General features: G+C 41.7%; 1 protein-coding gene across 1 annotated transcript in view; it reads right to left on the bottom strand.

Moving 5' to 3' along the window:
* LOC310930779 (spondin-1-like) overlaps positions 1–25,839 on the bottom strand; it is a gene marked incomplete at its 5' end in the record, with an annotated part of 123,902 nt that overhangs the window by 79,081 nt on the left and 18,982 nt on the right. The window contains 2 exons of the mRNA XM_083893823.1: positions 1,022–1,095; positions 16,378–16,511. Coding sequence (XP_083749949.1) covers positions 1,022–1,095; positions 16,378–16,511 — 208 coding nt within the window. The remainder of the gene's footprint in view (positions 1–1,021; positions 1,096–16,377; positions 16,512–25,839) is intronic.

The raw sequence follows: 25,839 nt of genomic DNA on the forward strand, positions 1-25,839 counted from the left end.
GCTGAAAATGTTGGTAACTATTGTTGCAGCTAATTACGTCGCTGATGACTTGGCTGATAATGTTGCTAACTTGCCTTACAGCTGATGACTTAGCAGATAATGTTGCTAACTTGCATTGCAGCTGATGATTTAGCAGATAATGTTGATAACTTGCGTTGCCGCTAATGACGTAGCTGATAACTTAGCTGATAATGTTGGTAACTTGCCTATACAGCTGATGACTTAGCAGATAATGCTGCCAACTTACGTTGCAGCTAATGACGTAGCTGATGACTTAGCAGATAGTGTTGCTAACTTTTGTTGCAGCTAATGACGTAGCTGATGACTTGGCTGATAATGTTGTCAACTTGCGTTGCAGCTAACGGCCTAGCTGATGACTTCGCAGATAACGTTGCTACCTTGTGTTGCAGCTAATGACGTAGCTGATGACTTAGCAGATAATCCTGCTAACTTGCGTTGCAGATAATGACGTCGCTGATGACTTAGCTGAAAATGTTGGTAACTTGCATTGCAGCTAATACCGTAGCTCATACTGTTGCCAACTTGCGTTGAAGCTAATGACGTAGCTGATGACTTAAATTAATTAGCGTCATACAGTCTGCAGTCGTCACACTCGATATCTTAGCCGAGTTGGACCTCACACAGTGTGATTGATGATGATCTCCTGATAACGCTGAGGTCTCACAGTATGTCGGAGGCTTTTCTGTTGCTGTGAAACCGCAGGTAACGCAAAAAAAAACTCTGCGGCTGCTCTGAAGTGACGGGCAAAATGAATATCTAAATTCCACGCAGACTCCCACCAGTTCCATAAATCATGGCCATTGCCGCTTTCCCTGCTCCCTCGGTTAGTTTCACAGTCGTCGGAGTACATTACCGAAGAGTGGGAGCTGTTCTCTCCGAGAGGGGAGAAGAAAAAACAACAGATAAAACAAGGTATAATGGCACCATGATGAGCGGTCAAGGATGAAAAAGATGAGCAGCCAACGAGGGAGAGGAGGAAATGATGGGCAGCTGTAATTACCTTTCTCACAAAGCCGAATGGTGAGAGAACCCTCTTCCTGGAAATAGATGATTCTCTTCTGGACAATACTGGCCCTGAAGGTACAAGAAAAGAGAGGAAGTGATAAAAGGGAGGGGAAGAGAAAAAAAATGATGAGGCAAAGAAAATAGATGGAGAGAATGTTGGATGGTACAGTGGGTGCAAAAGGGGCATTAGATAGATAACACACAGTAATGTGTTTCTTGTTTTTTTGTCAGTCTCAGATCCAGGTCTGTGTAATTCTCAGTGAGAGGCGAAGGTAATGGCTTCCCCGAGGTTTGGTAATGGATGCTCGGCGCACGTATCTTTTCACATTAACAGTTTTTGTGTTCTCCAAACATCGCACTCACACTGCAGCGATGCGAACCCTTAACAGAGCAATTATGCCCACGGACCGAGAGGGTGAGGGATTATTGTCGTCAGCGAGAACGCAGATCTGGAGCAGAATAAGTCGCTTCTTCTTCTTCCACTGGCGTGCATTTATGTTCACGACAAATGAAACACATTCCTCCCATCGCAGAGCTGCAGAAGCGTGCAATAACAAGTTATTTGAAGTCGAACAAAGAGGCCGGTGAGAAAGTGTGAGTCACTCTGAATCTAATAATCACATGCGTCACGTTCACGTGTTCAGTTATGATTCTGAGCAGAGTGAGAATCTGATGCAAATTGAATCAGCGGCGCACTAATTGGCTCCACCGGCCGCATCACGGCGTCGGCTGCTGATGCAGCAGCTTTGCACTGTGGGTTAAGGAAGTGATAGCAGCGTGATAGCAACACTAATTTGCCCGGCATTGTTTTAAAGCTTCTGCACACGTGTCTCTGTCTCCCTCTGTGCTTCGACTGTCTTTAAACCCACAGGGGCTGACAACTCTGAGGCCTTCGTCACATGGAAGCAGAACTTTCCCGATCCCAAAACTTTGGTCTAAACCATGCAGAATACCTGCCAGGCCTGCACACACATACACCACATCTGGAGAAGGGCCTTTCTGCATGGCGTTAGCATGTTCTCCACATGTGTGCGTGGCTTTTCTGGTTTTCCTCCGATAGTCCTAAAACAGGCAGATTTGGGGATTGGACAAATTGGACACATATTTTTAAGTAGTAAGAAAGTACTTAGAGGTAGTTTATGAGGTTTCTGACGTGGAACTGCCCTCAGTGTGACACTGGCCCTTTAAAGGCAGGGTAGGAAACTTCTTTTTTACTTACTTATTGACCAATAATTCCGATTTGAGAGAGAACTAGATTTCTACTCTAGGCCTCGGCCGATCACAGACTGAGAGGGTGCCTCCTACTGGCTAGTCTAATAATCTAATCAATCTAATAATACACTGTTCCAGCATTGGTAAAATATAGTGCTGTCAAACGCTAACGCACGTTAACGCATGCCGCGTTTCCATGACGACTGACCGCGCGTGACGTCATGTTTACGTGACTCCTGATTGTTAAAATGAGTCTCTAAAGTAACCCTAAACTTTAAAAACAGAGGCACACATACGCAGTACACAGGTACGCTGGTTATTTGTAAGTGCTGCTCTTTTAGTTTGATAGACAGACCGCTCCAGTTCCACTGTCAGCGCTAACCGGCGCTAAAAGGAGCTAATGCAGCTAACGGAGCTAACTGGTAAGCGGTGCCTGGACTCCGGTGTCGCAGCATGTAAACATGGCGTCCTTCGCGTCTTTTTCCGGTCAGTCGTCATGGAAACATGTCATGCGTTAACGTGCGCTAACCTTACCTTACGCTAGAAAAGCATCATGAGGTGACCATATAAAAATGCTCCAAAATTACTGGAAAATTAGGAATTTGGGAACAAATTCTAAAAATAAATAAATAATGAAGATGAAAACTTAAATTTCATGAAAATCACATATTTGCTCGGCAATGGTGTTCTAGGGTTAATCCCTTTATCCAGAGGCACAGCTTGTGAACAGGCAAAGTAGGCAAACTGCTTGGGGCCCCGAGCTGATAGGGGGCCCCCTGACACTCGGAGCCTGAGGGCTGTTTTTACTGAAATGTGCAGTGAGCAGCCACCTCCCCGTCCCCCTTAAAAAACAATGGGCGATTTGCAATGACATCTCAGTAGGAAACCTCCCTAAAGGGGCCCCACCTCACTTTAACCTGTGTGAAGTTATCGTTCTGCAAGTTGGAAAATTAAGAGGATTATTTACAGTGTAATGCAGATCTTTTTTACTCAGTTTATATATGTTTTTTTTCCAGTTATTTACAGTATTTTATTGTTCTATATATTTATATTGTTTTATAATGTGGGTTCTTTACAGTGTAATGTATTTTTTTTATAAATTTATATAGTTTATAAAAAGCTATTTACAGTATTTTATTGTTCTTTACATTTATATTTTCACATACTTTTTAATTACAAGGGTTTTACATGTCATTTCATTCATTTTGAAAAAAAAAAATATTTTGAACTCATACATTTTTCGTTGGTGTCAGATTATTTGTAACATAATGGTGATGAACACTGGTTGGAAGGAAGGGCCCCCTGGGAATTTTTGTGTAGGGCCCCTACAGACTCTAGAATCGCCTCTGCCTTTATTCATTCTTCTTTATCTTAATTTAACCCGTCCTTGATGAGGAACCTTCCTGGAATTAAAAGCAGTGAGCAGCCACCAAGGTACTCAATGGGAGTTGGGTACCGACTCAAACTGGCAACCCTTCCACAAAAAGAAAAAAGATGCTTCACATTCACTTTGTTTACGTCAAAACTGTTCACTCCAAACAGATGGAAATGTTATCTAAAAATTGAAAATGCAGAAAATGGAGATATCAGGCCCTGAGTATTTCTGAGTGTAAGTGAGGTGTTTTTGTGCAGCAGCAGCAGCAGCACAGAGTTTCCCTGTGGTCATACAGTGGAGACACATAAACCCGAGATGTGAAAGTGACACAAGTGAAACGGCTCTGAGTGCGCGGAGACAGAGGAGGGACCGCTGACATTAGGTGGGAGTTAGTGCTTATATTGCTCCTATAAATCTTGCACAGACTGAATGCTGCAATATGCCCTGCAACATGGATTGACTGCTTGGGCATGAAATTGAAAAACAAAAGTGAAATATACAGACTCTTACTGAAGTGTCCTTGATAGTTTTCTTAACTAAATCCTCTAATGGCTTGGGGGTGACGCCGACTGTCGGGCGGATATCGACGGAATTGATCCTCCAATAAGTCCAACGATTAATCAAGTCATTATGAGAGAGGCTTCCACTGTTAGCTTTCAGCACATTTTCATTTACTGCCCATTTTTAAGACATCCTCTCCTCACTGTCGGCATCTGTTCACTTTTAAGAGTCGACTCGCCTCCGTTTTGAAAATGTGTCAATTACAGGCAGCTGCACCTCGGAGAAGGCAGATTGTACCCGAGACGAGTGTAGGAGGGAACGAGCGCTAACACTGTTGCTGCATTTCCCTCTGGTCCACGAGAAGCGCTTAATATAACACTTCCTGTAGTTCACGAGTGGAGGCGGACAAAAAGGAAAAAAAAAAAAGTATCAGACGCACACTTTGCCTTCATATTCTGCACTTGTCCAGCGACATTTTCTGTAATAAATGGTAGGACATTGGCCAGAGTCTTTTGGAAGACCTAAAATGCGAGTTCGGGGCCCAAAAGAGTCAACACGAAGGCAAAAGCCACAACAGAAATCAGCATTTGTGGGGGAAGCGTTTACATTTACACTTTTAGCATTTAGCAGACTTGCAAAAGAGGAATAAGCTACATAGAAGAAGTCTTGGAAAGAAATCCACGAAATAGGACCAGTGGACAGGGGAGGGGGTTAAGAAAGTGGTAGGCCAGAAGATGATCTTGGAACAGCTGGATCTTCAAGAGCTTCTTGAAGACAGGGATATCGCCCGTGTTCTGGTAGCGCTCGCTAGGTCATTCCAACAGCGATGAACGGCACATGAAAAGAGTCTGGATTGTCTTGTGCGGCGTGTTGGCATCGTCAGACGACGATCCTCTGATGAACGGAGTCGTCGATGGGTTACATGAGCCGCTAGGAGAGGATTTAAGTAGGTGGGAGCAGACCTATGAAGCACTTTGTAGGCTAGTATCAGTGATTTGAATTTGATGCAGGGGTGGCTAAGGCTAGCCAGTGGATCTGAAAGAACAGAGGTGTGCCCTTTTAGGCCGACTGAAGACCAGGCGCGTTAGCAGGGCATTGAAGTAGTCAAGGCGAGAGATGACCAGTGTAACTGCTGAGTTTAGTCTTTTGGAAGACCTAAAATGCTAGTTTGGGGTCCCTACGGTGGCCCAAAAGACTCAACACAAACTCACAACAGACATCAGCAGTTGTGGGGGGAAGCAGAGGAACATGCGGAATGGAAGACGGAGAAGTCTGCGGAACAGTGGTTGAAGTGGACCGGTACTACCACATTTAGTTTAGTTTTAATTTTAATTTTTCAATTTGCATTCCGGCAGTTCTCACGAGACACCACAGCAGTTCCTCGGACCATTCCTAACTGTGACGTGCTCCCATATTCCCGCCATTACGGTACATTGATACGAAACCGTCCAAACCAAGCAGTCCTATTTCCGTTTTGTCGAGCACTACGTATTGAGTAATCCACAGTGTCCACGTTCACTTTGGACAACAAAAATGTACGTTATTTGTTTATTTTTAAAAGTCGTTCCATTTCATTGGACTAAGTATGTTGGGTACTTTCATGCACAGGTACTTTCACTGTGTAATCCATAGCCAAAACTGAGTCCCTTAAACTGAGTTTTTACTTTAACCCTGATGTCATGTTGACAGAAGATTCTGTTTCTGTTTCCTCTCAAATTCTTGACACCAATGGTGCCGTAATGTTTTTTAACAACAAATAAAGGCTTTATTCTAAGACTTTAACAAATGTGATTATGTTTTCACAATAAAATACAGGCTATTAGTTTCTTTATACTACATACTGTATTTTTACCACAGTTAACTGTATCACTATTATAGTAAATTAACAGCTGTTTACCATGGCTATTTTACTGTATAAATACTTTATTTAATTGCAACCTCAAACACAAACTAGTATTGTGATTTAACAGTATTTATACTGCAAGAAAACTGTATTTAACGATAAATTAATAGTAGTTATGACTAACCTCACAGTAGTTAAGACACACGTAATATTACTGTGATTTAACAGTATTTATACTGTAGAAATACTGTATTTTACTTTTACCTCAAATTACTGATGGCACACAGTATTTTTCTGTGGTTAGCAGTATTTATACTGCAAGAAAACTGTATTTAACGATAAATGAATAGTAGTTATGACTAACTAACCGAACAGTACTTATGACACACAGTATATTACTGTGATGTAGCAGTAATTTGTATTGTAGAAATACCGTATTTTATATTTACCTCAAATTACAGTATTTTTCCATGGTTAGCAGTATTTATACTGCAAGAAAACAAACTGTATTTAACGATACATTAATAGTAGTTATGACTAACTAACCGAACAGTACTTATGACACACAGTATATTACTGTGATTTAGCAGTAATTTGTATTGTAGAAATACTGTATTTTACTTTTCCCTCAAATTACTGATGGCACACAGTATTTTCCCGTGGTTAGCAGTATTTATACTGCAAGAAAACTGTATTTAACAATACATTAATAGTAGTTAGGACAAACTAACCGAACAGTACTTATGACACACAGTATATTACTGTGATTTAGCAGTATTTGTATTGTAGAAATACTGTATTTTATTTTTACCTCAAATTACTGATGACACAGTATATTACTGTGATTTAGCAGTATTTGCATTGTAGAAATACTGTATTTTACTTTTACGTAAAATTACTGATGGCACACAGTATTTTTCCTTGGTTAGCAGTATTTATACTACAAGAAAACTGTATTTAACGATAAATTAATAGTAGTTATGACTAACTTACCGAACAGTACTCATGACACACAGTATATTACTGTGATTTAGCAGTATTTGCATTGTAGAAATACTGTATTTTACTTTTACCTCAAATTACTGATGGCACACAGTATTTTTCCGTGGTAAGCAGTATTTATACTGCAAGAAAACTGTATTTAACGATACATTAATAGTAGTTATGAGTAACTAACCGAACAGTACTTATGACACACAGTATATTACTGTGATTTAGCAGTATTTATACTGCAAGAAAACTGTATTTAACTACAATGTCACAGTAGTTATGACTGGTAGGGCATACATACTTTATGTCATGGTCAAAAATTTAGCACTCCATAATAAATATACAATAAAATACAAAAATACAGTATTATATCGTGACTTATCACAGTTGAAGCCTGTGAAACGTCAACAAATATAGATAATTAAATGTGAAATTTACAGTTAAAGCTGATGAAATCATGGCGATGCTTGACAGCAAAGACAAGAAATTCATGCTTTAATCTTAAAAAAACAACAACAACAAAAAACACCTGTCAGGCACAAAAGGAAACGTCCACGCCGTCTCAATATTTGAACGCGTTTAGCAAAAAAACGTAAAGGTCGCGTCATTTAGCAAGTTCTTCGAGACAAATCTGGATTTTTCCATCTGTTTCCAGCCGCACACAAAGCCATCAACTGATGTTTCCCACTTATTCCCTCCTCGCCTTAGTCGCCTCGCTCCTGCTCACTTTCCTTATTAATTATACTTTCACAAGCATTTCATGCCTCATGCGTCCCGGCAAATATCCCACATCTCAGCGACATGTCTGCTGACTTGTCTTCTCGTGTAACCCTGCAGGCTCGGCTGGCGCTGAGTCTCGGATCCACGTGGCTGAGTTCCCCAGAGAGAGCGGCTCGTGTGTTTCTTACAATAACGTTTTCACGGCATGACAAGAGCTCCCCGACTGCAACAACAGCGCAGGAAAAAACAATTCCAGTTTACGAGGAAAAGCAAATAATTTGAGGCCATTTACTATTGCATCTGTACAAAAAAAACTGAAAATGTCATTTTGAAATTCCAGTTATTGCTGTAGTAAAATATGTTTGTGTGCAATGTTGTCATGAATTCTAACTCCTGAAATGATGACAGGATATGAGGTCACTGTGACTTTGACTGCGTAATCAGTTCATCATTGAACACAAGCTCGGTACACTTGGTACTTTTTAGGGTAATTGTGGTAATTGAGTATTTACTTTGCCTTCAGACAGAACACATGGTTCTTTATCAAAATAGCACGTATTCACCAGTCAGAGGTTTCTATGGGAACACAAGGCACCAGCAGCTTCACCACAGGACGGTTTACAACTCCACTGGTTAAAGTACAACTAACTGAGGGGTGTAAATAATGCAAAAAACAAGGGATGTGAGGGTAATGTTTCACATTAAGGGTGAATTCCAATTCCTTGCTGAACCCTCAATCTCAAAAATGTGCTCTCCCTCTAGTGCAAGTGCTGTCCCGATTCTCAGAAAAATTAAGTTGAGGGTCAAGTTTAAGGGCTGTATCACCCTCAATATTGAGATTTTCCGAGACCCCACCCTTGGGAGCAAGGGCTACCCAGAATGCATTGCGTTTCGACATAAGAAAGATGGCATCTTAAGCAGCGAAGAGAGTGCGATTCAAATTAAATATTTTCTTTGTTAATAGAGATTTAAAAATGATGAAAACCATTGTATTATCTTAGTTTAGGCCCATATTATGGATTACTGACGTCAACATTTGTTTTTATTTTACGATCTTTCGTCAATAGCCGGCCGGTGCGGACAAGCGATCGTTTGCTATGGTTTACTTTTCAATAAGTCGTGGTGTGTGGTAACTGTCAGCTGAATATGTCAGTGGTTGTGGTATTTGTATGAGTATCATCTTATAACTAACTGACAACCTAATAACTTGACTGACAAACGGATCGTAATAAATAATCCTGACGTAAATGTGTTCTTCTTCTTCTTTTTTGGAGTTGACAGACTGGACGCAGCTTTCACGTTATTCTGCCCCCTACAGTCTGAAGACGTATCTGCATTTAAGGGGTGTCCCATTTCTAAGTGACAAAATAACCAGTTAAGATTAAGGGTTAAGATTGAGGGTTAAGATAGGAATTGGAATTGGCCCTTAGTCATACAAACAGTTATTTGTTAAACTTCTAGCGACACAAATCGGGGGGTTGGCGTTATCGCATGTTTCCATGACGACTGAGCGGAAAAAGGCGACAGACGTCATGTTTACGTGACACCAGATTGTTAAAATGAGTCTCTAAAGTAGCGCTAAACTTTAAAAACAGAGGCACACATACGCAGTACACAGGTACGCTGGTTATTTGTAGCGTTGCTGCTCTTTTCGTTAAATAATAAACAGACAGCTCCAGTTCGACTGTAGGCACGCTAATGGCGCTAAAGGAGCTAACGGCGCTAACTGGTAAACGGTGCCAGGACTCCGGTGAAAAACTGCGTTACTTTAGAGACTCATTGTAACAATCGGGAGTCACGTAAACGTGACGTCACGCTCGTCTTTTTACGGTCAGTCGTCATGGAAACGCGTCATGCGTTAGCGTCAACACCTGTAGGATTGCGTAAGAACACATTACAAATCTAAATTGATGCCCTTTTACCTCAAATCTTGATTAATATCTAGTTATGTATTATTATGTGAGAGTCTGTTTTGATCAATAACAATGGTTTGCGACGTTATCAAGTGTTTGGAAGTCCTCGCTGTTTTTGTCACTGCCTTAGTCCTCCCAGAAACCCCCACCAGAATACGGATGAGAAGACGGAACAGGAAGTCAGCGTGAGGCTCAGATGTGACGAAGCGACAGTGATGAAGTGGCAGAATAAATATATATAAAAGTAAACATGATAAGAAAATGGCAAATAGTCACATCTCTCTATCTGACTTTTAGCTTCAGGTTTCCAGACACACAAAGTGCTTGAAAGGAGTTTGTGGAGATTTAAGAAAAAGATCTGGCCCGAGCTCATCAGAAAAACCACATGGACCTTGGTGACCTGAGGTGGGAAACACACACATCTTTCACACACACAACCTGGTGTGTACGTGCACAACATTTTAGCCTGAGGAGCAGAAGACAAAATAAAAAAAAGGCATGTTTTTAAGAAAAAAGGAGTGAAACTGTGTGTGTGGGTGTTTTTGAGTCGTCAAAACAATGATTTGACAGTTTTTCCATAAAAAAAAAACCAACAACATATAATCAAGCTGTCAATAAAATCAGTGTTTCTGATGCCAACTGCTGTAATCTGAGTTTGTCAAACCTGAGGTAAAAACAACATTAAGAATTCATTATTACATTTCTTCTGTGTCCATTTTGTGCCACAAAACATAGTTCTTGCTCGGTTCAGTTCACTGCGATGTTGCAGTTATTTGTACAAACTGGAGCAGCTAAGCTATGGCTAGTTAGTTAGCACGCTAACTTTGTGAAAAAAGAGGTGGAAATTTAAAGGTGCCATATGTAAGAATGTGGCCAAATACTGTTACTACATTAAAATTCTAAATACCTAGGTCCTTTATGTTTCGTTTTCTGACGTAACTGGCAACCCGTGGTTGCTCGGCAGCTGAGACTCTACTGACTGCAATGATTGGTAGACGGCGGTAGGTGGCGCCACATGACGCCAAAACATGATTTCAAAACATAAACATGATTTGCAGTCTGCAAAATATTTTTGTTGTTGTTGGTGAGTTCAGTTTGTTATATGAACATTATTCCTGAGTCTCTGTGACATATTAGGAGGATTTTATGGCCAGTTGCTTTAGATTTATTACATAATGCACCTTTAAACATTTGTTTTTTTTTACTATTTAGAGCTAGTGTGTGCTCATGAGCATGCCATAGTTAGAGCTGGCCCAGTTAGCATGAGCTATCTAGAGCTAGTAAGTTCAAAAATATAAGCAAAAACAACAGTTACCATTCATGATAACTCGTTTTCACTTATTTTCTCTGAATTAAGTTAGTATGAGCTAACACAAGGTAGCTAGGGTGCTCAGGGTTTATTTGAGACTGAACTGCAAGAGTGGTAAGCAATTAGCTGATACACAGCTCCATACTAGCTAAAAAAGCTAAAAGAGATTGTTTTCTTCCGTTCATGTTGTACAAAACAGAGCATCTCAAACTCTGCTCAACAGCTAACTCACTTACAACACGTGTTTGTGCTACGTGAACAGTTCAATTGTCGCATTCAAAACCAAAATGTGTTCAATGGAACCTCCGTTATGTTCCATTTTTCATCTGCAACACCTCGATCTACATCTGTGCTGCTCACTCCAGTTAGCAAACAACAGAAATGTTGCCAAGATGGCTGCCACTAATTATTGATTAATGTGTTGATTATTGACTTGATTAATTGATGTTTGGTCTATAAAATGACAGAACATGATTTCAAGAATGGTGGCATCCAAAAATAAATGTTTATATCCACAAACCAACACTATAATGTCATTTCAGTTTTTGATTATAAAAATATGTGGCAATTTCATCAATTGATAACTGAATAATTGTTGCAGCCAAAGTTGCAGCCTATTCAGATCAAAACAGGTGGTTACAGATTATTAGGACCCTATAAAACGTAATTATTATATATTTAACTGCAGGTTCTTGCCTGAAATGGCCATTAAAACTCAATAAAATCCTTTTATATGTCAGACTCCCTCAGTTTATTTATTTTTTTCCTGTTTATATAAACTGAAACTCCGGTGTGTTACATGAGCATCAAAAAATACCGGAGCGCCGAAATCAAAAATAAATCCAGCAAAGCTAAATATGTGTCAGAAATATAAAAAAAACATGGTCAGTGTGGACTTCTTCAGCGTCTGTGGAGGCTGTTGCCGTTTCTCTGAGCCTCAGGCTACGTGTTGTTTCAAGGCAGACACTTCTGCAGGGTGAATGACAAGAGTGGAGGAGGAGGAGGAGGAGGAGGAGGGCAGGCCTGACAGTATACACTTCCTGCCTGAAGGAGAAAAGTTTCACATTGTATGTTGAATTTGTTGTTCGTTCCAGTGCCAGTAACAGCTGAGACGAGCTGAGGTGTTCCTCCTCAGTGCTATTTGAAAGTTGCTGACATGTTCTGCTCGCCTCCTCTCAAACAGAAACTCCTCTCAGGATTTTCAGCTCTCACATGAGATTCACTGTGCAAACAGCAAAGCAATAATGAAAGAGTTGAGTCTTAAACGGGGCTATAATAGGGAACACACATGGAAAAATAACATTATTGCACACAAGCTAACCGCCTGGATTTATTTTGATTTTCTGGATGTTGAATTGTCCAAAAACGTTCATTTCCAAAACAACTTTCACTTTTCGATGTGTGGCAGTTATTCAACCGTTTAGCAATTACAGTACTGAGAAACATGACATGATAAACGTGTGACGGGCTGGTGAATCCAGAGGCATAGTTTGCGAACAGGCAGGGCAGGCAACTGCTTGGGGCCCCCGAGCCGATAGGGCTACCTACCTACCTCCTTCTGTACCAACCTACCTACTTCCCACCTATTTCCTTCTGTACCAACCTACCTCCTTCTGTACCAACCAACCTACTTCACACCTATACCTACCTACCTCCTTCTGTACCTACCTACCTACCTACCTACTAGAGCTGCAACTAACGATTATTTTCGTAATCGATTAATCTGTCGATAATATTTTCTCGATTAATCGATGAATCGGTTGGTCCATAAAATGTCAGAAAATGTTAAAAAACATTGATCACTTTCCACCTATCCTACTTACCTACTTCTTTCCTACCTACCTACCTCCTTCTGTACCAACCTACCTACTTCCCACCGATACCTACCTACTTCCCACCTATTTCCTTCTGTACCAACCTACCTCCTTCTGTACTAACCTACCTACTTCCCACCGATACCTACCTACTTCACACCTATTTCCTTCTGTACCAATCTACCTACTTCACACCTATAACTACCTACCTCCTTCTGTATCTACCTACCTACCTACCTACCTACCTACCTACCTACCTACCTACCTACTTCCTTCTGTACCAACCAACATACTTCCCACCTATTTCCTTCCGGACCAACCTACCTACTTCCCACCTACTGTCCAACTACCTACTTAACACCTATACCTACCTACCTACTTCCTTCTGTACCAACCAACATACTTCCCACCTATTTCCTTCCGGACCAACCTACCTACTTCCAACCTACTGTCCACCTACCTACTTCACACCTATACCTACCTAACTACTTTCTTCTGTACCAACCAACCTACTTTCCACCTACCTACCACCTTCTGTGCCTACCTACCTAATTTCTACCTACAACTACCTACTTCCTTCTGTACCAACCTACCTACTTCCCACCTATACCTACCTACCTTCTTCTGTACCTACCTACCTACTTCCTTCTGTACCAAACTACCTACTTCCCACCTACTTCCTTCTGTACCAACCTACCTACTTCCCACCTACTTCCTTCTGTAACAACCTACCTACTTCCCACCAACTGTCCCAACCTACCTACTTCACACCTATACCTACCTACCCCCTTCTGTACCTACCTACCCACCTACTTCCTACCTACTTCCATCTGTACCAACCTACCTACTTCCCACCTACTACCTACCTACCTCCTTCTGTACCTACCTACTTAATTTCTACCTACAACTACCTACTTCCTCCTGTACCAACCTACCAACTTCACACCTATACCTACTTTTGTACTCATCCATCAATCCATCCATCTATCATTCTGCTCTCTGGCTGACATGAATCTGCTTTGTGAAGGCAGTGCCAGGAGCATCATGGGGAGAAAATGGACAGAAGAGTGGACAGATAAGTGTGGGAGACGGAGAGGCGTTCGTTTTCAGATCAGGTGGAGCTTAAATCTCCGTCTCACCGCTGAGCGACGGAGGTGACAGTAATACGAGGTGAATTTGCATAGCAGCTGTTCCCCTACGCAAGGCTAGATTTATTGAACGAGCAAACACCGCGATGGCTACGTGCCATCTGTCGTGGAGCGGGAGATAAATTAAGAGTAGCAGCTGCAAAGGAAACTGACGCGGTGTAAGGGCAAGTTATGGCTTCTCGCTGAGCGCGGGGAAGGGATGTGTGTCAGTAAAAAGAGAGGAGAGGAAAAACTGTGAGAGAGCCACCTTCACTTTAGTTATCAGCTGTTTGTCATCGCTGCTCTCCATTAGTCAAGGCGGCGTCGAGCGGCCGCAGTGATAACGCCATCGCTCACTGTCGCGGCGTGAGCCCACAAAACACACTTCATTACGTATTAATAATGACAATTTGTTATCAGACAATAGAACACGTTTTAAATGTAAATCATAATCATTGTGAATGAAAATCAATCTTTCCTTGTGAATAAAAATCAATCTTTCGTTGTGGTTTTTTCTCTAATCCATCATAAATCCTCCCTTAAAGGAATAGTTCAGTGTTTTTGAGGTGTGGTTGGTTGTCCGACGAGGTGTGGTTGGCTATCTGCCTGTTCCAGTGAACTGAAGTGTGTGTTACTTTTGCAAACGCTGCAAGTCCACAGAGTAAGTCGACATGTGCCATTTTGTGACTTTAGGGTTTGAAATCCTTCATTCCTATTTATCTCAGTAGCACAACCTTACCAAATAAAGCAGCAGTAGATCAACAGCTCCTGTGTCCCCATGAGCTAAAAACACTGATTTGTTTCATATGGACTTTTGTGTGGGATAACTGGCTGTTTATTAACTTTAAACTTTAGCATCCGTTACAAACGTGGTATTTATATATGTATAATGCTTTTCGCCCACGCCCTACCATGTGAAAGATGATTTGCTCTAGCATGTAGCTACCATCACACCCGTTTTACATGTCCTCCTAGATACACAGAAACATTATTTAGACTGAAATTTAGATGGCATCTTTTATGTTTTTATCCCAGTGTCGCCAAAACACCGCTAGCATCGCTAACACCCCCATCGCTAACACCCCTATCCTTGTTTTACTTTATCAAAGTAGCTTTTCAGTCGTGATATAAAACGCATCAGTGATATTGAGACTCAGCGCTGACAGACTAAATTGTGTGAACTAATTTATCATTCGTTGACGGTTAAAAGTTACATACTACAGCTTTAGTGTTGACTACACTGCAAAAAAACCAAAACACTATTAGGAGAAAATGACTGTGTTCTGCCAGTGCAACAAGCAAATGGCACTTGTTTCACTGAAGTATCTTCAGCCTTAATAAGTAAAAAAGTCCAAGAAAATGGTGCGATTCGATAAATACACTGAATTAAAGTCAATTACACTTGTACAGACGAGTTAAAACTAACTTGTAAATCTTGGCTTGTTGTAAGCATAACTACGTTCAATTTTGGCCAGTTTTGTCTCGTTTTGAGGCAAATTACAGGGGAAAAAAATGAAAGCCAAAATGAAGCCAATTCTTTTACTCACGTTCCAAAGTTATTCTTATCTCAAATACAGACATTCTGTCATGAAACAAATGAGTTTTTCTTTACTTGAATGTAAGCATTCAAACAGTGCTGTTTGCATTTGGACAAGAATGGAAATTGTCTGCATTGGTGTGGACTGTCACCCTGGAGATGTTGGTCCCTTGTGCACACACACACACCCAAAAAAATCCCAAAATCAAACACACACAGATTGTTTTAACTATCCTTTTAAGGACTCTCCAGTGACTGGACAGCTTAAATCATGATGCCAAACCTTAACCATAACGTAAACCACAATTCAACCCTAAACTTAGTCAGTTCCTAGTTCCAAGTTCTTCCTCATTAGGACCAGGTTTCAGTCTCCATGAGGACCTGACAAGGTCAGTGTTTATGGCACAAAAACAACAAAAAACTAACAAATACAAGAACACACACACACACACAACGAAGGTCAAAGTAACTTCAAACCCCTAATTACCCCCCGTCATCATCACTGTTGCTGAGTCGCTCTCTGACAGCGTGAGTGAAGCCTCTGGAGAAACACCTGGAATGATCTGATTTACTGCGTTTCCCAGCCAACACTGACCACTCCAGGGTCAACGGCCTGGATTTCACATGTTTCTGCTTTGTGCGAGTTAAAAAAAAGCAAGAATAAATGGTGATAAACAACTCTCCTACTGCGGGACAGGAAACCGTATCATACCTGTGGCTTTTTAAACAGCTTTGAGCCACTTTCCATGAGGACAGTGCATTAAAGAGCACCATATGGTTTTTAAATGGATATTCTTTCTTCCCCCCCTCCTCCCTTTGTGAGTACAGCTCATTATTATAAGTGACTTTAAAGTCTGCTGAAGATGTTTGACCTTTCAGTTACCGCCGCCGCCTCCTCTCACCACTTTATGACATCATTAAAAGAAATAACACCAAATCTTCACTGTGACGTCAAAAGTAAATCGATAACACATCATGGCTTACGGAAAGAAGAAAAAATAAGAACTCACTTCAGAATAATACATCCAGATCCCGTAGGTGGCGCTGTCCAGAGCACCTGTATCCTGGTGCGTCTGCGAGGCGTGCTCTCCGTCACGGCGGGCGGACAGTTGGTCATGAACTGAGTGTCCTCCTCATCGATGATCTATAAACAAAGAGAACAAGGATTTAGCGGATTTAAAGCTACACTGCGAGAGTAAACAGATAACCAAGGTTACAATATGACTAATTATTATAGAGAAATGATGTGGAACAGGGGCTGATGGGAATGTTCCGCCGTTGGAAAACGACATTAAAAGTCAGGATATTGACAAAGTCATCAGGCGCCATGGAAACCACTGCCGTGTCTCAGTCTGCACAATCAATAAGAGCACAATTATGGAGCGTTCCATTTTCCATCGGGAGTCGGACGACAACATTTGGGAGTGACACATTCCAGTTAAGAAGTGGGAAAAACGTATGTTGGCCTAGAATTCTTACTCGATATGGTATTTTTACGATATCCATGGATAAAATGTAAATCCTTGGAATCCCACGTCAGGGATTCATAAGGTTTGCTCCAACTCCAATGAGCACACAACGAACCGAAAAGGCTTGATCACCTCTGGTTTAGCATCTTGTTTAAGGGATATCCAGGAGCAACTGGTTTAGGGATCTTATTACTCTGGAGAAGTTGGGATCAGCCCACTTAAAAGCAAGCTTAAAAACAAACAATTAAGGCTCCGTTCCTATAACCTCCCCCTTAATATTTCCCCTTGGTTTTGAGCGCACTCAACCTCAAATTCCCCTTGTTGAGGTAAGAGGTATTGGGACACCACTACATGCAAATTAGCGTAGTGAACGTAACAAACGTGCTAACCTACGTCACATGTTGACAATTCTACTGGTGGAGCGTTCTACTATTATCATTCAGGAAAAATGCCGGCGAAATAGCTGTTTGTTTTTCTCCGTCAATGCTATCCTCGTAAACGCTATATCGCGAATGTGATTGAAATCCAGGGTATTTGTGTTCAAGTGAACGCCCCTACACACATCCAAAACACTGACAAAACTACCCAGATGTAGCAGAGCTGGCTGGCGGCTGTTCGAGAACAGTTGCCCATCATGCAGCTCTGCGTGGCGGGCGTGCTCTCTCGGGGCGCTCGGCGGGTAGCCGCTCGCTAGCTAGTTAGCTAGCTGATTTCATAAATCGTCACTTATTTTCTGACATTAGTGTTCAAAGCTCAGCAGTCCTTTGGATGTGTATCAAACCAACATAGTCCAACACGAAAATGTTACTCGGCAGATGTGACCGCCATCTTTGTTGAAAAATATCAGCCGGCTTGCTGAATTCGCAAAGCATCATGGGTAATTTCATCTTCCACTTCTTTTTAAGCCCGCATTGGAGCTCACTACATTTTGAGGGTTGATTATAAGGGCAAAATAACTTTGCACAATTTCCCCTTGCTCCACCCTACACGTGAACGCGCAAAATGTAGGGTTAGGGGAAAAATGTAGGGTTAGGGGAGTTATTGGGACAGGGCCTGTCTTAAAATCAGTCCTGAACTGGACATGATGGCTCCTGCCCAATCTATGAATGTCAACGAATAATGGTGATTTGAAAATGTTGTACATTTTCCTTTACCAATAACGAGTTAATTCACGTCCAAGTCACATAACTAGGCAACCAGTGAAGGTGTGGTTCAATGAGTCCAGACTATGAGGATCAGGAAGGAACATTGTGTGGGTGTGGGTGGTTAAATCAGACTCTCTCCACTCCTTGAGTGAATCTCCTCTGTTCTCGGTGCACCTTCTTTGGTCTTTACAGAAAAAGGTAAGTAGAGGGCGCGTGTCGGTATACAATTGTATTAACTATGACTATATTTATTCTACGTGATTGACCTTTGAGTCCGATTTGATGACGTCAGTGTTTTTGTTCCCTTGACACGGGTTCAGAGCAGGAGACGACGATCCTTGAGGAAAAAGTACAGCAGTTTGGGATAATAACAGTGTTGTGTCTCTGTTTGTACTTAGACCTTGATGTTTTAAACACACACACACACACACGCACACACACACACAAACACACAGCCTTTGACCTTGCCTCAAGTGTTCACCAGCTGTCTCAGCTCAACACGAACAACAGCAGGTCCCAGACTTATCAGGACATTAAGCTAATTTGCATTCCTTTCTCTCCTTGCTATTCTCTAATGGTGTGTTTCCAACGTGGTACGGTTTGGTTTGGTACGGAACGGTACGGTACGGAATGGCGTAAAAAGTCCTGGATCAGGCTTGCATTTCCACTGAGAACAGTACCTTTACTTGGCAGGCAGGGTGTAGCTCCACCCTGACCATACCATTTTACTCCGGTACCCCCAACGGAAGGGTGCCAAAGAATGGTACCATTGGAACCAACCATTCTACTCTTTAGTTAAACGTCAGGTGTTGGCTAAAAGACAAAACGACGTAAGAGGACAAGACAAAGACATAAATTAGACTACAGGGAAAGATGACAGAGAGACATGAAATGAAAGTAAGGCTCTGAGATTTGTTAAGAGTCCAATATGCAGACAAATCATGGCCTAAAAAGAATATTATTTTGAAATACGGCCATCTATCCATCCTTGTGTTCACTTGGGCAGGACTTGTCTATTTAACTGCCTTGCAGTCATTTCAATTATAGATATATTAACACAGTCATGTTAAATCAAGACGGGATTCGTGTAAAGCCGGGTAATAAAACAATAAACTATATTACCTCAGTAGAAATAAAACAAATGGTCCATAAATGTGAAACGGCATACAGAGGAACAGAGGGGTGAATTGCACACATTTTGGGCCCAGTGCATTGCATTTCGTCACAAAAAAACAGTGTGGGTAGAAACAGGCTTGTTGCAGCAGAGGAGTGACATAAAAACAAGAAGAAAAAGTGCTCATGACCCGTTCAAAGGACAAAAACATCAACAACGGCAAAAGGTCACTCGGCTTCACTAGTTTTGCAAAACATTTTGGCAACTCTGAGAGAGCAGGAGCAGAGAAAAGAGCTGAAGACACAATCACAACCAGACTGTGGAGAGATAATAGACATGTGCTTTTCCATTATAGTTCTAGCATGACTTGACTCTACTGGGTCTGGTATCAGGCTTTGAGTTTTCCAGTACTTTATAGGACGTCCTCAACGTGGTTGGGGTTTTATACTCGACACAAACTCGTAACTGAATCATTAGAATCAGTCGATTACAAAGATTTGTTCACTGAACGTCGTCATGATTCGCTGGCTTTCGGCAGTGCTGTCACCAAACCAGACGCCTCTGTTAAAGCTCCTATAGACCGGAAGTTCCAATTAACGCTGTTTTTTAGTGTGTATCTGCGTCATTACCTTGTTTTAGAAGCCCTGAAGGTTCAAAACAAACAGTTCAGCCACTGCTGAGAACGCTTCGTTTTATTATAATCTTGGTCTCAGCGAGATCTCTGAAAAAAACGGTAACCGGTCCGGTTACGTAAACACCGGTTATCCTGAACAGCAGGTCCTGCTCCGGGCACTAGTCTGGGCACATCCTGCTGCGTACATTGAACAGTAGAAGAAGAATATCGTCCGTTGTGGAGGTGTTTCACGAGCGACAGTGTCTTCTGACTCTGGGTCTGACTCCGGGTCAAAGTCATAAAAGGGACTGCGGCGGGGAGTCGTGAAGAAGCTATTTTTAAACACTGTTAAAACAATGTTTTGATAATCAATAGCGGTGCATCCACCGTTCCAGAGGGGGGAGCTGCGCTTCTGAGAGCTGGTGTGCTAATACTAATTACGTTAATTCCAGGTATTGGCCAATCGCAAGACAGTTGGGAAAGCTGTCGCTGGCTGGCCAATCACAACACAGTTCTGTCTTCTGGGTGTGAGATTTCAGTCTGAAACACCGCGGCTGACGAGAGCTTCAGTGAGGAGAGATTTCTCGTCGGCTCGTTTACAGCAATTAGGAGAAATATCAGTTAATGTATGTAAGTAGACCTCCATAACTAACACATATGTGTAACAGGACCACTCTATGGCTTTAAATATTGGCATTTTAGACATTTCCTTTGCCAAATGTTGGAGATTTTTTTAACTGCATATAACTGTCTTTTTAACTGACAGGATTGGTAGATGCGGAGAGTTGACCCCAAGCTCACCAGACGCTGAAGCAGAAACATCAGGGACAGAAGGCTGAGGTGAGATCCAGAGGTCAGGGAGGGTCGGCAATCAAAAGTCAGTCCGGAAATAAACGGCTGGAGAGTCTCGCATGAGTGCTTAAGGAGTGAGTTAGCTGGAGTATACAGGGAGGGAGATGAGGAGCAGCTGTGATCACAGGTGAGTGGCGATGCCTTGACGAGGACGTATGTCCTGGCACGGAGAGTCAGGGGTGGAGTCATGTGAGAGGAAAAAAACGCAGAATGAACTGTGAAAATCTACAATTTTTCGGCATTGTTGGCTTTGATTCTCGTGTCTGACGTCGCGCTGGTGACTCTTCCAAGTGATGACGCTCTCTGAGCAGTCTGTTAACACCGGACGTTTAACAGTGCAGTGTTAGGGACGGAGCAGCCACAGACTGGACACATGATTTAGACTTGGACCGTTTGGTGAGAAAGCGTCGCTCAGTGACTGCACTTCCTTCACCACTGCGTGGCCCCGTCACCAGCCTCGCTGTTCACTTTGCAGCGTTTGCAGATTTGAATCATCACAGAGAAAAACGACGTCTTTCTGACGCCTCCAGGAAGGATTTCCGGCGCTCGTCGCCGGGGTGAGCTGATAAAAGCCAAAACCTGACGTGTTTGTATCACAGCGGTGGATCTGAGATTATAAAAGGTGACGATAGTCTGCTATTTTTAAGCAGCCGATTTCCTGCCGAGGCCTTTGATTGAGCGGCGTTTTCATCGCTGCAGTTACAGGAACACCAGATTTGTTTTTTTTTCTTTGACTTCAATCCCCTCAGAATTTCCTGACAGATGCAAACAGGACGTGAGGTTAAATGTCAAACTGTATTATCCAGAGGACAAGATTTAGCTCCACACTTCTAATGTTATTGTCTTCTATTATGGATTTTCTGAATTAACTTTATCTTTTTTTATTCAAATTGACAAATGCTCTTGTCGATGGCCCGATTCAAAGCAGGTTTGTGTGAAATTAAAGGTTTGTTTGTCAATAATCCGATGATAATTTAGTGTAAACTAAATCTGAGAAAAGTGATCTGAGAAAGAACTTCCGATCCTCAGACTATGTTTCCTACTTTGGGGAAATCTGGCCTGTAATGGTGGATGTTGACCAATTCAGCGAGAGAGAGAGAGAGCGCCCCCTATTGGCTGTTTTAATGAGCAGGTACACTGGGATGGTAATCAGCAAAGACACCACCACGCAATAATATCACACTCCTAGAAATAAAAGTGCTCAGTAGAACCATATAAGGTTCTTCAGCTTGTCCTCATAGGAGAACCCTTTTTGGAGGGTTCCACCAAGAACCTTTTTAAAACCCTTTATTCAGGAAAGGGGTTTTAAATGGTTCTCTGGATCAAAATGGTTCTTACTGGAACCATTAGTGTTACCGAGAACCCTTGAAAAACCCTTTCTTCGAGAAAAGAGTTTTTCAGAAGCAAATGGTTCCAGGTAGAACCTCAGCCCTTGTAGAAGAACCCTTTAGGAACCCTTATTTCTGAGAGTGCATGATATACAATATTATCGCGGTATTTAAGACTTGACACGATATCATGATATTGCAAAAATACTGAGTATTTGCCAAATCATGTTGCGATATACTCACATTTGGCACCATCTAGTGGACTGAAACATCAATTGATTTGTTTATGCTAAAGGTTTAATGTTTATTTGAAACAGCAGTTAAAAATATGCTAAGAATATCAATACTCTGTGTTGTATATTGCAATATTTTACTGTAGCAATAGTACAGTACATACATATAACTGTTTTTGCTGTTTTACCATCTCATTGCCTTATGACTCTATGATATCCACCAAACTAAGAACTACAATCACAACGTTCATTGATTTTTGAGCAGTTTTTTTCATTCTTAGTCACACTTTTAGTGTTCAGGGCCAAAAACGTCCAGCAAAGAAAACAAATGGGAAAGACGATATTATGCGAAACATTCTCATGCCCTGAAACACCCACACATCCGCAAACCCCCTACGACCACTAGATGGTCGTAGGGGGTTAAAAAAAATGTATCTTAAGAAAATTTAGTAAAGTGTGGGCGGGGCCTTTAAGACATGGAGCTATTTCTGTGGGTGCTCCCGTCTGCCGCAGATTTAAATCAGTCAAGTCAGAACAGGTATGAGTCCAAATATGTTTACACGGACGAGTCCAAATCTGAGGAGAAACATGTCGGGGGGGGGGGGGGGTTCCCTTTTCTTTTTAAACAATGAGAACAAGAAAGACACATGAAAAAAGAGAGAGTGGGATGGCTGTGTTTGTTTTCATTGCAGAAGCTGGCATGTCAGTATGTGTGTGTGTGTGTGTGTGTGTGTGTGTGTGTCAATGGTTTGTCTTTCTCAAGCTCACACTATCTCCCCCCTCTCTTTGTCTCGCTCTCTTTCAGTCTCGGTCTCTTGCTCTCTGTTGAGACAGTAAACACAGATGCTCCAGAGGGCCTGCACAAGCAAATGCACACACACATATGTTTGCGCAGCATTCTTACCGAGGACACACATAGACATAATGCATTCCCGAGCCCCTTACCCAAACCTTTAACCATGACAACTGAATGTCTGACCCTTAAACACAATCTTAACCCTTAAAAAGCCATTTGAAGGAGTGAGAGAACATGAGGACCAGCCAAAATGTCCTCACTTTCCCAAAGTGTCCTCACTCCCCTTGGTCCTCACAAGGATACACATACAAGAACGCACACATAAGCTTACCAACGACCCAACCCTAACCCCAATTCCAACCCCAACCCTAACCCTATAGGTCCTAACCTTCAAAACGCCAGGTTTTAGTCTTCATGAGGACTGACAAGGATTCATAGTGAGGACCCTAATAGATATAATGCATTGGGAAGCCCCTTACCCTAACCCTTAACCATCACGACTAAAGTGTCTAACCCTTAAGGCCCTGGAAAACTTCCCAACATGCACCATGTGCATGAGGCCAACAGGGACGGATATTACAGGACCCTGAAGTACAAGTATACCAGGGTCCATGAAATGTAACCCGCACGCCCCTTAAACTTTACCAAATCTCAATTTCAACCCTAAAACTGCGTCTTAACCCTCAACACGCCCATTTTAGGGGTTATAGAATGGGAGGACCAGCCAAAATGTCTTCACTTCCTTTGTAGGTTTTTGTTGGTCCTCACAAAGATACCCATACAAGCACACACTCACAGTCGTCAAATAGACACCCAGAATCCCTTGAGAAAACTGACAATAGGAGTAATATTAGTGTGTGTGTGTGTGTGTGCATTTGTTGGTCAGTGTACACACACACACACACTGCAGGTTTGTAATTAAATGCAAAGCACTTACTAAGGAGTGACTACAGTTAAAGCTGTTGGGGGGGGGGGTTTCTGTGAGCAGACGGACAGAAAGACTGAAATGTCACATCAGCTCTTGAAGATGAGTTTATTTCAGAGTAACAAAGTTCTCTCGTCTGGATGAAGACCTCGGAGGCGCTGACATTTTGCCTTGGGCTTTCCATCAATCAAAGCAGAAGTATGACTGCAGAATACCACAGAGATCTCAGGGCTATCGCCGATATTGCATCACATTACATTTTTGTATCCGAGAGCCACTGAAGCGAGGAGACACAGTGCCGTACACAAACATGCAGTCTGACAAATGACATTTAATCACAGAAAACTGTATGAGAGTCAGCTTGTTGCTAATGAAATGAAGCCAAAGTTTGACCAGAAAACATTTTCCCTTCTTTACTTGCAAAAATATACTTCTTTTTTTCCCTTTATGTGATGTTTTGACGGATGGTTTCGCTCGTGTCATAGCAACAAAGTGTAAAGTGGCGGAGTGCTACACAACGAGACGTCCAGAAAACACACAAAAACAACACCACAATCAGAGACGAGACAGGGACCAAAGTCTGTGTCAGGGTCCAGAGAAACAGGACTGTGATGATGAACTCATGACTGAAATGACCAATTCAAGTCGCTATAAATACAAGAAAATACTTTTAGGTTGGCTTTACATGACAACACTCCCGGGTGGAAATATGCTCTCCCTCTAGTGCAAGTGCTGTCTCGATTCTCAGAAAAATTAAGTTGAGGGTCAAGTTTAAGGGCTGTATCTCCCTCAATATTGAGATTTTGCGAGACCACCCTTGGGAGCAAGGGCTACCCAGAATGCATTGCGTGTTTTCACATAAGAAAGATGGCGTCGAAAGCAGCAAAGCGAGTGAGCTACAAATTAAGTATTTTCTTTGTTAATAGAGATATAAAAATGATGAAAACCATTGTATTATCTTAGTTTAGGCCCATATTATGGATTACTGACGTCATTGTTGCGTAACATTTATTTTTATTTTACGATCTTTTGTCAATAGCTGGCCGGTGCGGACAAGCGATCGTTTGCTATGGTTTACTTTTCAATAAGTCGTGGTGTGTGGTAACTGTCAGATGAATATGTCCGTGGTTGTGGTATTTGTATGAGTATCATCTTATAACTAACTGACAACCTAATAACTTGACTGACAAACGGATCGTAATAAATAATCCTGACGTAAATGTGTTCTTCTTCTTCTTTTTTGGAGTTGACAGACTGGACGCAGCTTTCGCGTTATTCTGCCCCCTACAGTCTGAAGACGTATCTGCATTTAAGGGGTGTCCCATTTCTAAGTGACAAAATAACCCTCAACACTTGGTTTTGAGGGTCAGTTAAGATTAAGGGTTGAGCTTGAGGGTTAAGATAGGAATTGGAATTGGCCCTTAATAGGCGACTTACTGAGAGCACCAGTGTGTGCATTGCCAACTTTGACGTTGTTCGGATAAGAAATGTGAAATCACGAGGTTCCTAACAATACGATAGCAATAATATCGCGAAACGATCGTATAGCGATACATCAGGATATCGATCTACGATATTTCTCGTAATGTCCACACAACTTTCCCTTCATTCATTTGAGCAGCGCTGCCATGTGGAGACATGAAGTAGTGACGCTAGTAGTGAACTGGCAATCTGTTCATTAAAATATCGAGGAAGGGGCGTTTTTATTATTTTTATATTGATATTTAATTATCTGTATTGATGTTCAGTGTAAAAAAAAAACAGAATTTTTTTTTAAAGAAAATTACACATAAATCACTGCAGTAGCTATTTAATGAAAGTTCTCTGATTCCAGGTTCATAAGACAGTAAGATCATGAACTGAATATATTTATTTGTTTTTGTTTTTTGGAATTTGGTGCAATGATTTATGAATTATTGTTTACCATATTTGTTTTCTGATTATTTGTCTCCTGAAGTGTGAATGATCATGTGTTCTGGTTTCCTCTGCTTCTCCAT

This window comes from Microchirus variegatus (genome assembly GCF_963457635.1).
Source record: "Microchirus variegatus genome assembly, chromosome: 8".
NCBI classification, from domain to species: Eukaryota; Metazoa; Chordata; class Actinopteri; order Pleuronectiformes; family Soleidae; genus Microchirus; species Microchirus variegatus.